The sequence below is a fragment of the Heterodontus francisci genome, chromosome 15, assembly GCF_036365525.1.
Source record: "Heterodontus francisci isolate sHetFra1 chromosome 15, sHetFra1.hap1, whole genome shotgun sequence".
Classification (NCBI taxonomy): Eukaryota; Metazoa; Chordata; class Chondrichthyes; order Heterodontiformes; family Heterodontidae; genus Heterodontus; species Heterodontus francisci.
The window spans coordinates 89,539,726-89,554,503 of NC_090385.1; the positions used below are offsets into that span (position 1 = coordinate 89,539,726).

The following is a 14,778-nucleotide window of genomic DNA, read 5'->3' on the forward strand; positions in this document are numbered from 1 at the left end:
TGGTATGTTGCCTCCATGGTGCCAGGGTCAAGGATGTCTCTGAACAGACAGGGGGCATTCTGAGGGGGCGGGGTGGGGGGGTGGTGGGGAACAGCCAAAGGTTGTGGTACACATCGGTACCAACGACATAGGCAGGAAGAGTGATGAGGTCCTGCAGGGGGAGTTTAGGGAGTTAGGTAGAAAGTTAAAAGACAGGACCTCTAGGGTTGTAATCTCTGGATTACTCCCTGTGCCAGTGAGGCTAGAAATAGGAAGATAGTGCAGCTAAACACGTGGCTGAACAACTGGTGTAGAAGGAAGGGTTTCAGATATCTGGATCATTGGGATCTCTTCAGGGACAGGTGGGACCTGTACAAGAAGGACGGGTTGCAACTAAACTGGAGGGGCACAAATTTCCTGGCTGTGAGGTTTGCTAGCATCACTCGGGAGGGTTTAAACTAGTGTGGCAGGGGGGTGGGAACCAGAGCAGTCGGACAGCAGGTGAAATAACTGAGGGGGAACTAATAAATAAGACCAGTAAGACGAAGAGGAAGAGCAGGCAGGGAGATGTTGCAGAGCACAGCAGGACTGGTGGTCTGAAGTGCATTTGTTTCAATGCGAGAAGTATAACAGGTAAGGCAGATGCACTTAGAGCTTGGATTAGTACTTGGAACAATGATGTTGTTGCTATTACAGAGACTTGGTTGAGGGAAGGATAGGATTGGCAGCTAAATGTTCCGGGATTTAGAAGCTTCAGGCGGGATAGAGGAGGATGTAAAGGGGTGGGGGAGTTGCTCACCTCTAATCCCGTGTGATTTCACCTTTTGTACCAGTCTGCCATGCGGGACCTTGTCAAAGGCTTTACTAAAGTCCATATAGATAACATCCACTGCCCTTCCTTCATCAATCATCTTCGTCATTTCCTCAAAAAACTCAATCAAAGTTGTAAGACACGACCTCCCCTTCACAACACCATGCTGTCTCTCGCTAATAAGTTCATTTGTTTCCAAATGGGAGTAAATCCTGATCCGAATAATCCTCTCTAATAGTTTCCCTACCACTGACGTAAGGCAAGCCGGCCTATAATTTCCTGGATTATCCTTGCCACCCTTCTTAATCAAAGGAACAACATTGGCTATTCTCCAGTCCTCTCGGACCTAACCTGTAGCCAATGAAGATGCAAAGATTTCTGTCAAGGCCCCAGCAATTTCTTCCCTTGCCTCCCTCTGTATTCTGGGGTAGATCCCTTCAGGCCCTGGGGACTTATCTACCTTAATGCTTTGCAAGACACCCAACACCACCTCCTTTTTGATAATGAGATGACTGAGACTATCTGCACTCCCTTCCCTAGGCTCATCATCCACCAAGTCCTTCTCTTTGGTGAATACTGATGCACAGTACTCATTTAGCACCTCGCCCATTTCCTCTGGCTCCACACATACATTCCCATCTCTGTCCTTGAGTGGGCCAGTCCTTTCCCTGGTTACCCTCTTGCTCTTTATATATGTATAAAAAGACTTGGGATTTTCCTTAATCCTGTTTGCCAATGACTTTTCATGACCCCTTTTAGCCCTCCTAACTCCCTGCTTAAGTTCCTTCCTACTGTCTTTATATTCCACAAGTGCTTCCAGCCCTTACAAATGCTTCCTTTTTCTTTTTGACTAGGTTCAGAATATCCCGTGTTATCCAAGCTTCCCGAAACTTGCCAAACTTGTCTTTCTTCCTCACAGGAACATGCTGGTCCTGGATTCTAATCAGCTGACGTTTGAAAGACTCTCACATGTCAGATGTTGATTTACCCTCAAACAGCTGCCCCCAATCTAAATTCTTCAGTTCCTGCCTAATATTGTTATAATTAGCCTTCCCCCAATTTAGCACCTTCACCCGAGGACTACTCTTATCCTTATCCTCAAGTACCTTAAAACTTATGGAATTATGGTCACTGCTCCCGAAATGCTCCCCCACTGAAACTTCGATTACCTGGCCGGGCTCATTCCCCAATACCAGGTCCAGAATGGCCCCATCCCTAGTTGGACTATCTACATACTGTTTCAAGAAGCCCTCCTGGATGCTCCTCACAAATTCTGCCCCATCCAAGCCCCTAGCACTAAGTGAGTCCCAGTCAATATCGGGGAAGTTAAAATCACCCACCACCACAACCCTGTTACCTTTACATCTTTCCAAAATCTGTCAACATATCTGATCCTCTACCTCCCGCTGGCTGTTGGGAGGCCTGTAGTAAACCCCCAACGGCGTGACTGCACCCTTCCTATTCCTGAGCTCCACCCATATTGCCTCGCTGCATGAACTCTCCGAGGTGTCCTCCCACAGTACAGCTGTGGTATTCTCCTTAACCAGTAATGCAACTCCCCCACCCCTTTTACATCCCCCTCTATCCTGTCTGAAGCTTCTAAAGCCTGGATCGGCTAGGGTTGTTTTCCTGAGGACAGAGGAGGCTGAGGGGTGACTTAATTGAGGAGTACAAAATTATGAGTGGTCTAAATGGAGTAGCCAGGAAGGACCTGTTTCCCCGAGCGGAAAGGTCAATTTCCAGCGCTCACAGATTTAAGGTGATTGGTAGAAGGATTAGAGGGGACATGAGGAAAAGCTTTTCCACCTAGAGGGTGGTGGGTGTCTGAAATACTGGAACTCGGCGGTGGGGGGGTGGGGGTGTTGCTGTAGTGGGGGCAAGTGGCAAAAGAGATATATTCAATTTGCCTTTAAATATTTAAATTAGCCGGTAGGGTTGACAGCCCTTTAAAAATGGCGTCAGTGCCTGTGCACAGGCAGCTGACACCATTGCCGGGGATGGACAGCTCGCCCCCCTCCATGAGTTTGCGGGGGAGAGTGGCGATTGGTATTGGCTGTCACGCTTGAGACTGCGGTGGCTCTTCGATTTGCGACCCGCATGGGCGGGCCACCATTTTTTGAGCTCTTAAAATCCAGTCCTCTGTTTCCTGTTAGTTAGTGAACCCTCTATCCATGTTAATATCTTGTCCCCAACAACTTGAACTCTTATCATGTGCAGTAACCATGTTTGTGGTAGCTCATTGAGTGCCTTTTGGAAATCCAAATGCACTACATCTACTGGCTCCACTTTATCCACCCTGCTTGTTACATCCTCATAGAGCTCTCATAAATGTTTCAAACACCATTTTGCTTTCATAAAACTATGCTGACTCTGCTTGTTTGTATTATGATTTTCTAGATGTACTGCTATTACTCCCATAATAGTGGATTCCAGCATTTATCCAGTGACAGTTGTTATGCAAACTGGCCTCCAGTTTCCTGCTTTCTGTCTCCCTCCTTTCTTGAATAGGTGTGTGACATTGCTAGTTTCCAATCTGCTGGGGTCTTTCCAGAATATAGGGAATTTTGGAAGATTACAACCAATGCATCCACTCTCTCTGCAGCTACTTCTTGTAAGACGCTAGGATGCAGGCCATCCAGGGACTTGTCAGCCTTTAATTCTATTAGTTTTCCTAATACTCTTCAAGCACTGTCTGTTAATATGCAAATGTCTTTCTAGCCAAGGGTCCATTGTGCATTGAATGTGTCAGGGAATGGCTGTTTTGTGCTTCCAAGCACTGTCTGTTAATATTCAAATATCTTTCCAGCCGAGATCTGGCAATTTTTTAAAGCAAATCCTTTCTTCACTTCAACAACAGTTTTGAAATTTAATGTCCATGTGGTGAAATTAATATGCTTCATGCTTGGCAGGTGTGTGCTGCATGACAGTTTCATTCCTGTTGGGTGAGGTATTCTAATGTGGAAATAATCGAATGCTACTTGAAGTCTTCACATGAATTTGATGAATGCCTGTTTTTGATAGGCATTCAAACTCTTCGCTGCAGCAGGCATCAAGACCACCGGTAAATTCCAGAAAATATAGTCAATCAAGAGAGATTCAATCTTGAAGCAAATACTTCCTGGCTTGGAAGTATAGAAAAGGAGGTTTGCTCCTTTCAGCAATACAAAATGGTCTTTTTTTTAAAAAAAAGGCTTTCTCTTTCTTTCGGCAATTAACTTAGCCTGTAGCTCCTTGTAGAATTTCTGCTGAGAGAATAGACAGCTCTTTCTCCAGTAGCAAACTTCGCTGTTTGCTGGTTTAGACCGATTTTTGCCAGTTTTACACACAGTTGAATTGAAACATTATACTATGTGACCTCTCTCTCTCCTGCTGTGGCCTAGGGACAGGCACAGCTGGCACTCTGCGCTCAGTCTTAAAGGCACGCAGTTTTCAAACAGAGTCTTAAAGGCACACACTGTTTTAAACCTGAGGAGAAAAAAAATACAAGCCTGCGACAGTATAAGTATATCCCAAAAACAGCATTCTCAGACTAAATCAAACAAAAATGTATATTTATATGGCGCCTTAAACATAATAAAATGTCACAAGTCGCTTCATAGGGATATAACAAAACAAAAGTACAACACCCACCGACACAAGGAGCGATGAGGTCAGATGACCAAAAGATTGGTCAAAGATGCAGTCTTCAGGGAATATCTTAAATTAGAAAAGAGAGGTAGAGGGGAAGAGAGGTTTAGGGAGAGAATTCCAGAGCTTAGGTCCTAGGCAGCTCAAGGCACGGCCACCAATGTTGGAGCGATTAAAATTGGAGTGCTCGAGAGGCCAGAATGAGATGTGTGTAGGTATCTTGGAGGGTTTTGGAGCTGGAGGAGATTACAGAGATAGGGAGGGATGAGGCCATGGAGAGATTTGAAAACAAAGATGGGAATTTTAAAATCAAGGCATTGTTTGACTGGGAGCCAATGTAGGTCAGCAAACACAGGGTTAAAGGTGAACAGGACTTGGTGTGAGTTAAGACACAGGCAGCAGAGATTTAGATGAGCTCAAGTCTACAGAGGGTAGAACGTGGGAGACCAGCCAGGAGTGGGTTGGAATGGTGAAGTCTGGAGATAACAAAGGCATGAATGAGGGTTCAGCAGAAGATGAGCTTGGACAGGGGCAATGTTACGAAAGTGGAAATAGGCAGTCTTAGCGATGGTGCAGCTATGTGGTGAGCAGCTCATCTCAGGATTAAATATGACACCAAGGTTGTGTACAGTCTGGTTTCGTCTCAGTCAGTTGCCAGGGAGAAAGATGGAGTTGGTAACTACGGAATGAAGTTTGGAGCAGGGACAAAGATAATGGCTTCAGTCTTCCTATTATTTAATTGGACGAAATTTCCACTCATCCAGTACTGGAATTCGGAGAAGCAGTCTTGATAATTTAGTAGCAATGGAGGAGTCGAGAGAGATGGTGCTAAGGCAGAGCTGGATGTCACCAGCGTGCATTGAAAACCAGTGCTGTGCTTTCAGATGATGTCGTCAAGGGGCAGCATAGAGGTGAGAAATCAGAGGGGGCCAAGGATTGATCCTTGGGGGACACCAGAGGTAACAGTGCATTAAATAAACATGAGTCTAAATTAGCAAACAGACTAAAAGTCAAAAAGAGAGGAAAAATGGCTTCTACAAAACCTGCAGGACGATAAGAGACAGGACTTACTGCAAGAAAATGCAAAAGCACATTTCAAAAGTAATGAGATGTAAAGAGCGATCTGGTAAAAGGCATCACAGTTGAGGCTCAGCTTGATAATAGAGTAACTCCTTCAGTATCACAACAGCAGTAAAGCAGCAAAGAGGATGTAAAAACCATAAAGGATACAAACAGCTTGGATCTGAAGATCAACACAAAGTAGTAAATATTCTGAATAATGATTGTCTCCAAGTATTCACAAGATAAAACAAGGGCAACTAACCCTCTCCAGACAAAGATATCCCAAGGAAAATCAATAGCTTCTTCAAAAACTACAGGGAAGTTAAAGGCAAAGTGTTTGTGAACATGTGTCGATATGCAATTGTTGAAAAACCATGGCAACAGTACAGATTTCCTCACGAGTCCTGCATTAGTTTTCAAACATGTGCAAGACAAACCTTGCAGCCAGAAGTTAGAGCAGTGACACGGTGGAGTCACTTTTGCATTTAAAGGACCATACCAAAAACCGAGGATGGCAGAGAGGTGCTCTAGGCTGGCCCCATAGTGCAGCGAAGCCTCCCCGATCACTGTCCTCCAGGCTGTGGGGGCAAGGTGGGAGGTCCTTTTCACCAGTGAAGGTAAGATGAGGCCCTCCCGCCTGAACAAGGCAGTCTGGATGGAGATGGCAGAGGAGGTAAGCAGCCGTGGGGCCATCCGCCATCAAAGGATCCATTGCTGGAAGGGGATGAACGAGCACTCCCTCTGCCAGCCAGGACCCTCTAGGCCTCGTGCATGCAGGGTACGCGCGCCAAAGTGATCCACAGCCAAAGGGCAATCAGATCAGCAGCCTTCCTCCAGTCAAGTTGATAGCACAGAGGTTGCACCGAGAAGGGGCACTCGCATGTGTTTACAGAGAACGCACTGACACAAATGGGAATGCACGGGTGTCACAGCAATGTATATACATCTTTCACTAAATGTTCCTCACCAACATGTGTGTCATTTACTCTGTGTGAATGGTGGGCGCCAGCATGTAGCGCCAATGTCATCCCTTTGTACCGTTGGCCCTTCAGGAGAGCTAACGTATGCAATATCATTGCCATGCCACCATTACTCATGAGCGTCTCCACAGATGCAGTGACATGGACATTGGCTCAGTCAGCTGCTGCCTCTAATGGTTTACACAGGGGTGTTGCAGATGTGGACTGCGGCACAGCAGGTGAGCGAGGGTGATGTGTGGCTTGCAGAGCTCATGTCAATTCCTATGGAGCAGACAGCCTTTGATAAGCCACTGCCATACGTCCCTAGCTCACTGCTAGCCCTGCGCGCAGAGCTTGGGTGCTATCTGCCCTCCCATGTGTCTTTGCTGTTGTAGGTCCTCAGCGTCCTCATAGTCGGAGGAAGAATCCTGTTGACGTCTCTCCTCATCATGCCAGGCCTGCCCTTTATTGGGTGCATAGTTGTGCAGAGCACAGTGAGCAACAAAGAAAAGAGTTGGCCTTTTCAGCCCATAGTACAGGGCATCACCCTATCTATCCAGGCATTGGAAGCGTTCTTTCGGCATGCCGATCGCCTGCTCAATGGTGGCTCATGTTGCTCAGTGGCTGGCGTTGTATCTCTCCTCTGCAGCAGTGGTGGGATCTGTCACTGGTGTCAGGAGCCTTGTCTGCAAGGGATAGCCCTTTTCTCCACGAAGCTCCACCTGAGCCAGTGCAGTGAACAGCGGTGGCAGCTGGGACTGGCGCAGAGCCCAGGTGTCATGGCAGCTGCCTGAGAGACGGGCACAGATTTACATGAAGCATTTCTGGTGATCACATACCAGCTCCACCAAGATTGAGAGGTGCTTTCATGGATCAACTATATGGCGTGAAATGGCATTGCCCATCTTGGCCAACACTGAGTGGCACAGCATGACCACATCAAGATCCTACCAGCTACATCGATTGCCCCCACCATCCATATAACCTTAACACTCCTGCCCTTTCTGGCACCCTGCCCACACATAGGGTGAATAGAGTGCTATTACTCCTTCACACACGCTAACAAATGCAGGGGGTACACTGTTTACAGAGGGAGGGTACACAGTACCTCCTTTCATGCCTGCACAGCTTTCCCTCCAGTAATCCCAGACCCCCTGTCTCCTCCCTTTAAGAATTCAGAGTGAGACCCCTGAATGTCCTCCCTCCCTCCTCCCTTCCAGTATGCAGAGTGAGACACCTGAATATCAGAACTCGCCTTCCGTAGCGAAACCTTCTGCCTCCAATGACCTGCTGGCTTTTATGTTTGTGAACGGGACGGCACGTGACGGCTGCCCGTTCAACGTAAAATCTGGATGTGTGCATCGAGAGGCGGCGGGCTGCATAATCTGCAGAAGTAAGTACTGTTCTGAATATGTTTAGTTTAGAGATACAGCACTGAAACAGGCCCTTCGGCCCACCGTGTCTGTGCTGACCATCAACCACCCATTTATACTAATCCTACACTAATCCCATATCCCTACCACATCCCCACCTGTCCCTATATTTCCCTACTACCTACCTATACTAGGGGCAATTTATAATGGCCAATTAACCTATCAACCCGCAAGTCTTTGACTGTGGGAGGAAACCAGGGCACCCGGAGGAAACCCATGCAGACACAGGGAGAACTTGCAAACTCCACACAGGCAGTACCCAGAATTGAACGGGGGTCGCTGGAGCTGTGAGGCTGCGGTGCTAACCACTGCGCCACTGTGACGCCCAATTGGGTAATATGGTAATTGGGGTGCCGCACTGAGGTCCCCCCGCTGCCAGTAATAGGCGGCGGGCCCTTCTCGACATTGGGGTTCGAGGCGGGCTTCTCACCGCAGAATTTTACCAGCTCTCTCACCGTGACCCGCAGCGTCGAGGGGCTGGTAAAATTCAGCCCATTGTGAATAATCAAACTGTGGAACCAGGGGCATGGCTTCAAACTAGGAATGGTAACTTTAGAGCTGATATCAGGAACCTCTTCAATACACAAAGAGTCATCTATGTATGGAACTAATTTTTCATCGGGCAGTGGAGACTAGAACCTTTGTTATGAAAGTGCTTCCATTTTTAAAAATATTTTTTGAGGATTCGTGTTTAAAAATTGGGGAAATGGATTACTTTGAAAGACTGAAGAGATTCCATTGATACTGGACTATGTTTTTTTTTGAAAAAATAGGTCACTGGAAGGACTTGAGATTTTGTTTAAAAACAAACCTTTACTGGAAGTCACTTATCTCAAGCTAAGTAAACAGCAGGAGCCTTGGTGACGCGAAGAGTTGTTTACAGAGAAGTGACACGTCAAGATTTATGGTGGTCAAAAGTTGGTTTCATTTTTGATATTGTTTTCAGTCAGTTGGGGGTAAGCTTGCTAGGAGAGAAGATATCAACTCATCCTTTTTCCATCTCTTTGAAAAATCCTGAGAATCCATTGTGATAGCTGAAACCCCTGATGCAGTGATTCTCCTCGAAAATCTGCCAGACTATTCCTCGACGTCACCCGAAAAGAACTGCTCCAAAAATATCCCAGTGACAACTGTCTATGCGTATTTGGCCGCCAGAATAAGGGATCACCTGGGAACATACCATATCTTATCCTTTTCCTTCAAGAATTAACAAGGATTTGGCCAAAGTAATTTTTTTTGTCTTTTTTTGTAAAGAGATCTCTGCAGAGAAAACGTCCTTTTTTTTTAACTGGTGTGTGGGTGTTTGTGTATGGGTGTTTGTGTGTGCGTGTGTGTGTTGGATTACTTTGGAAGGAAACTTCAATATTTCAACCTGTGTGTTAATAAGCTTTGCATCTTTATTGAATAAGTCTTGTTTTATAATAAATTAGTAATTTTGCTGTTTATTAAAGAAACCTGTTTGGTGGATTTTATTCTGAAACTAAAATAGATAAAGTATATTATTAGCCGTATCAGTAACTGGGTAAAACATTTTAGTTTAGTTTAGAGATACAGCACTGAAACAGGCCCTTCGGCCCACCGAGTCTGTGCCGACCATCAACCACCCATTTATATACTAATCCTACACTAATCCCATATTCCTACCACATCCCCACCTATCCCTATCACCTACCTATACTAGGGGCAATTTATAATGGCCAATTTACCTATCAACCCGCAAGTCTTTGGCATGTGGGAGGAAACCGGAGCACCCGGAGGAAACCCACGCAGACACAGGGAGAACTTGCAAACTCCACACAGGCAGTACCCAGAATTGAACCCGGGTCGCTGGAGCTGTGAGGCTGCGGTGCTAACCACTGCGCCACTATGCCGCCATGTGATATGTTGTGATCCATGGAGAAGTGGAACTAGAGAAAGACAATGCAGTCCTCCAGCCTTGATCGTAACACCTTGGAATCATTGAAGAAACCAGCAGATGTTGCAATGTTGGGATCTTAGCAAACTTTTAATGGTTGATTAAAAATGAACGGAAAGACCTTCATCATACATAATTGTGTTGTGGTCACTAATCTGACAGTTTAATTTACCTACTTAACGATGCTAATGGAACATAAGGCCAGAAATGGCAGATGCAATTTAATAACAGGAAATGCAATCTTGTGAGATTCAGCAGAGGGAAGGTTGATGTGGACTATGTGTTAAATGGGAATGTAATTGAAGTATTGGGAAGGGAGAGAAATCTTGGGGGTTTTGATGGACGTCTCATTCATACTGTTAGCACCATGTTCCGAGGTTGTTGAAACATAAGACAGGATATTGAGATGCATAGCAATGGACATTTTTCATACAAAACCAGATAGGTATTTGACTCTATTGAGAGCACATCTGGAGTATTGCATGCAATTTGGTCTCCTTATCTCAAAAAGGATATTTAGCCATTGAAGGGGTGCAGAGAACAGATACACAGTTAGCTCCAGATCTAAAAGGAATGAGGAAAAATTTAGCAGACAAATTAGAATTGGATGTTTTATCATTGAGTAAAAGTGTAAATTTTTCACAGTCCTTTAATCTCTTATTTTTGAATGTTTGGGTGTTATGGTTTACTCAAGCAGCATTTTCCAATTTTCCATTTAATTTTAGGCTGGAATTTACTGGTTACATTTAGTGGATTATTTCTGTACTGGATGGATTCTCATTACAATAGCTCTGCTGGAACTCATTGGTCTAAACTGGATTTATGGTGAGGACAACAGGAAAAACACTGAAACAAAATAATTCAATCATAAAGCAATTTTGTGGATCTTCATGTCTCTTTAGAAAAACCAAGACAAATGAATTGGGTGATGCTGTGTAGATAGTTCTTCATATCTGAAGCTGAAGAGAATTCAAGTTCTCTCCTTAGTTGTCAAATATATTTCCTCATTTGGTTCCAAAATCCAATATCAGGCAGTCAGTGCTTTCTGTATCCGACACTCATGATCTCCTTGTACTTGCGAGGTTATAGCTGCTTGTTAACTGGGGTCAATTTTCCTTCAGGCATTTTCCTGCGAATTGCTCATGGGGATATTGTTCAAACAGCTTCATCCTGACATATATAACTTTTTACCACTCAATTCAGTCAGTTACCAGTTTCTCCCAATGATCAAGGTGGTTGGAACAACAGGTCAGACTCTGCTTCAGTGTGTTCATGATGTTTCTTCTGGGATCCATTTGCTATTCTTCAACTCCTGACAAAAGGCTCACTTTGATAGTCCATCCTCCCCCATTCTGAATACAGGGGACCTGTCCATCTCAGCATGGATATGAAACATGGGCCTTTCCTAGAGTGAGTTCTTCAGGATTTGTACAAACATTTTAATTTCATAAGCAATCAGGTTGGTGACAGGAACAGTTTAGTCACCCTGTTTGAAATCTGGAATGTTCTCTTCTCTGATTTAACCTGCTTATTAGTAACACCCTGTATGAAATAAACTTCTACAGTAAACCAGCTGCCCTGAAGGAAGAACAAACTAAGTGATTGTGTCTCTCTGACTTCTTGTTCACAGGGATAAACAGATTCATCAAGGACATTGAGATGATGATTGGCGAAAGGAATTGGCTCTTCTGGCTGTGGTGGAGAGTGTGTTGGTTTTTCATTTCTCCATGTTTGCTGGCAGTAAGGAGATGTTACATCTTTTAATCATTTAAACTGAAAATAATCAAGCTGCTGACAGTCTCTCATTCTGTACCTCATCTTGTTTTGTGCAATCATTTCATTCAGGCAATCTTAATCTGGTCCTTAGCAACATTTGCCCCACCAACATATGGACCTGTTGAGTATCCTGTCTGGGCAATAGCACTTGGCTGGTGTATGATAATCTTCTGTATTATGTGGATCCCCATTGTCGCCATTGTGAGAGTTTCCCAGTCTGAGGGCTCCACCTTGTGCCAGGTAACAAAATACTTTGATGTCTTTTAAAGATTAAGGAACAGAGGGTGGAAAATTGGCCTCTGCAATGATGGTAGTTTCCGTGCTGCAAATGCACGTTAGAACCAAAATGGCATCTATGATGGTTCTGCTCATTACTGGTGTGCCCACGCCTGAATGCCATCTTGGTAAGGGTGTTAGTGCACGAGTAATGAATGTGTGCTGGAAGTAGTGGGGGAAATGATGGGGGCTGGGTTCAGGTGGGGGGAAATTTAGAAAATTAATAAGAAAGGACAAGGCAATAGTGCGGGGTAGCAATATGAGAAATAATAACTAGAGGGTGACAGGAAGGTACAGAGCGTACAAACATAAAAGTGCAACAGCAAATCGGGTCAGAGTAGGTAAAAATGGTAAAAAGACAAAATTAAAGGCTCTTTGTCTGAATCTATGCTCCTTCGTAACAAGATAGACAAATTGATGACACAAATGGAAATAATTGGTTATGATCTGATATCCATTACAAATTCGTGGTTACAAGGTGATCAAGGCTGGGAACTAAATAGTCAGAGGTACTTGATATTTCAGAAAGATAAGCAGAAAGGAAAAGGAGGTGCTGTAACTCTGTGAATAAAGGAAAGATCAGTGCATTAGTGAGAAATGATCTTGGATCAGAAGATCAAGATGTAGAATCAGTTTGGTGATAAGAAATAGCAAGGGAAAGATGTCATTGGTGGTATGGCCTATAGGTCCCCTAATACTAGCTACACTGCAGGGCAGAGTATAAATCAAGAAATAGTGAGGGATTATAAGAAAGCTATTCTAATGCTCCTGGGTGATTTTCATCATCATATAGATTGGACAAAACAAATCACCAAAGGTAGCCTTGAGGACAAGTTTATAGAGTGTATTCGGGACAGCTTCTTAGAAGGATACATTGTGGAACCAACCAAGGAACAGGCTATTTTTGCACTGGTAATTTGTAATGAGACATGATTAATTAATGATCACATAGTAAAGGATCCTCTAGGGAAGAGTGATCATAAGTTATAGAATTTCACATAATTTTGAGGGTGTGAAACTTGGGTTTGAAACTTAAATTTAAACAAAGGCAATTACATATGTATGAAGACAGAGTTGTCTGAAGTGGACTGGAAATAGATTAAAAGGTAAGACGGTAGATAAGCAGTGGCTGACATTTAAGGCGATATTTCATAATTCTCGACAAAGATATATTCAATTAAAAAACAAAGACTGCATCGGAAGGATGAACCATTCATGGTTAACAAAGGAAGTTTAGGATGGTATTAAATTGTAAGAAAGGATATACAATGTTGCAACCAAAATTACTGGTAGGCCAGAAGGCTGAGAAAAGTTTAGAAACCAACAAAAGATGACCACAAAGAAATAAAAAAGAAAAAATTAGAATATGAGAGTAAACGAGTAAGAAATATAAAAACAGATAGTAAAAGCTTCTACAAGTATATAAAAAGGGAGACAGTATCTAAAATAAATGTTGGTCCCTTCGAGGAGGAAACTGGAGAATTAATAATGGGAAACAAGGAAATAGCAGGGACTTTGATAAAGTATTTTGCAACTGTCTCCATGGTAAATAGATCCCAAGAATAGTAGGAAATTGGGAGCAAAAGGGAGGGAAGAACTTAAAACAATCATTATCAGTAGAAAAAAAACTACTAGGCAAACTCATGAGATTAAAGGTTAACAAGTCCCTTGGACCTGATTACCTGCATCCTAGGGTCTTAAAGAAAGTTTATGCAGAGATGCATTGGTTGTAATCTTCCAAAATTTCCTAGATTCTGGAAAGGTCCCAATGTATTGGAAAACCACAGATGTGATGCCCCTATTGAAGAAAAGGAGGGTGTTAGAAAACAGGAAACTATAGGCCAGTTTGCCGAACATCTGTCATTCGGTAAATGTTGGAGTCCATTATTAAGGAAGTAGAAGCAGGACATTTAGAAAATCATAATACAATCAGGCAGAGTCAACATGGTTTTATGAAAAGGAAAACGTATTTGACAAATTTACTAGATCTCTTTTCGGATGCATTGAGCAAGGTGGATGAATTGCAACCAGTAGATTTAATGTATTTGGATTTCCAACCAGCATTCGATAAGGCGTCTCATAAAATCTTACTGCACAAGATAAGAGCTCATGGTGTTTGGGGTAATATATTAGCATGAATCAAGAGTTGGCTAACAGAAAACAGAGCATCAGGATAGATGGGTCATTTTTATGCAAACCGTAACCAGTGAAGTGCCACAGGGATCAGTGCTGGGGACACAAAAATTTGCAGTCTATATTAATGACTTGGATAAAAGGACCCAGTGTATTGTAGACAAATTTGCTGACAGTACAAAGATAGGTGGAAAAACAAGGGGCAGCATTTTACATGTCTGCCGCCGATGGTAAACAATGGTGGTCTGCCCGTGCAGACTGCATGTCATGGAGGCTCTGCGATGTTAAACACGGCAGCTCATTTAAATGGCCGGGGTGAATTGTCCCCCCCCCCGCCCCAATGACATGGAGGGGGCAGGCGGTCCATTCACGGAAATGGCGTCAACAGCCTTTTTACAGGTGCTGACGCCATTTCTAAAGGACTTCGAACCGTTCCATTCAATTTAAATTTTTAAAGGAACATGTTATGAAAAATTTTAAAAACATTTAATATGCCTGTCTCCCAGCCCCCACCAAAACCATGTAATTAACTGCTTGCCTTCTCCCCACCAAAAAACGTCCCCTGCCCAACTGACCTTACCCCGACAAAGTTCATAAACTTTAATCTTTACAAATTACCACCATACCCTCACCCAAAGGTATTAGTTTTACTTCGCTCAACCCTGCTCTAGCACTGAAAAACTAATCTGCTCCCCCTATCCCCCACCAGTGGTTCACCATAGATCCCCGGACTGGGACCCGAAGGCGTGGGAGTGCCGGCCACCGGCACCAATATCACTTGGGAACGGATGGCGGGAGTGGGTAGGT

At 44.0% G+C, this 14,778-nt stretch overlaps 1 protein-coding gene across 4 annotated transcripts in view; it reads left to right on the forward strand.

Moving 5' to 3' along the window:
- Window positions 1–14,778, forward strand: part of LOC137377778 (sodium- and chloride-dependent neutral and basic amino acid transporter B(0+)-like) — a 109,359-nt gene that overhangs the window by 88,618 nt on the left and 5,963 nt on the right. For 2 of the 4 annotated variants that reach the window (XM_068047822.1, XM_068047824.1), the window contains 4 exons: window positions 10,512–10,611; window positions 11,417–11,526; window positions 11,632–11,802; window positions 14,681–14,772. In XM_068047822.1, coding sequence (XP_067903923.1) covers window positions 10,512–10,611; window positions 11,417–11,526; window positions 11,632–11,802; window positions 14,681–14,772 — 473 coding nt within the window. The remainder of the gene's footprint in view (window positions 1–10,511; window positions 10,612–11,416; window positions 11,527–11,631; window positions 11,803–14,680; window positions 14,773–14,778) is intronic. The other 2 variants (XM_068047823.1, XM_068047825.1) reach the window with 2 other exon arrangements.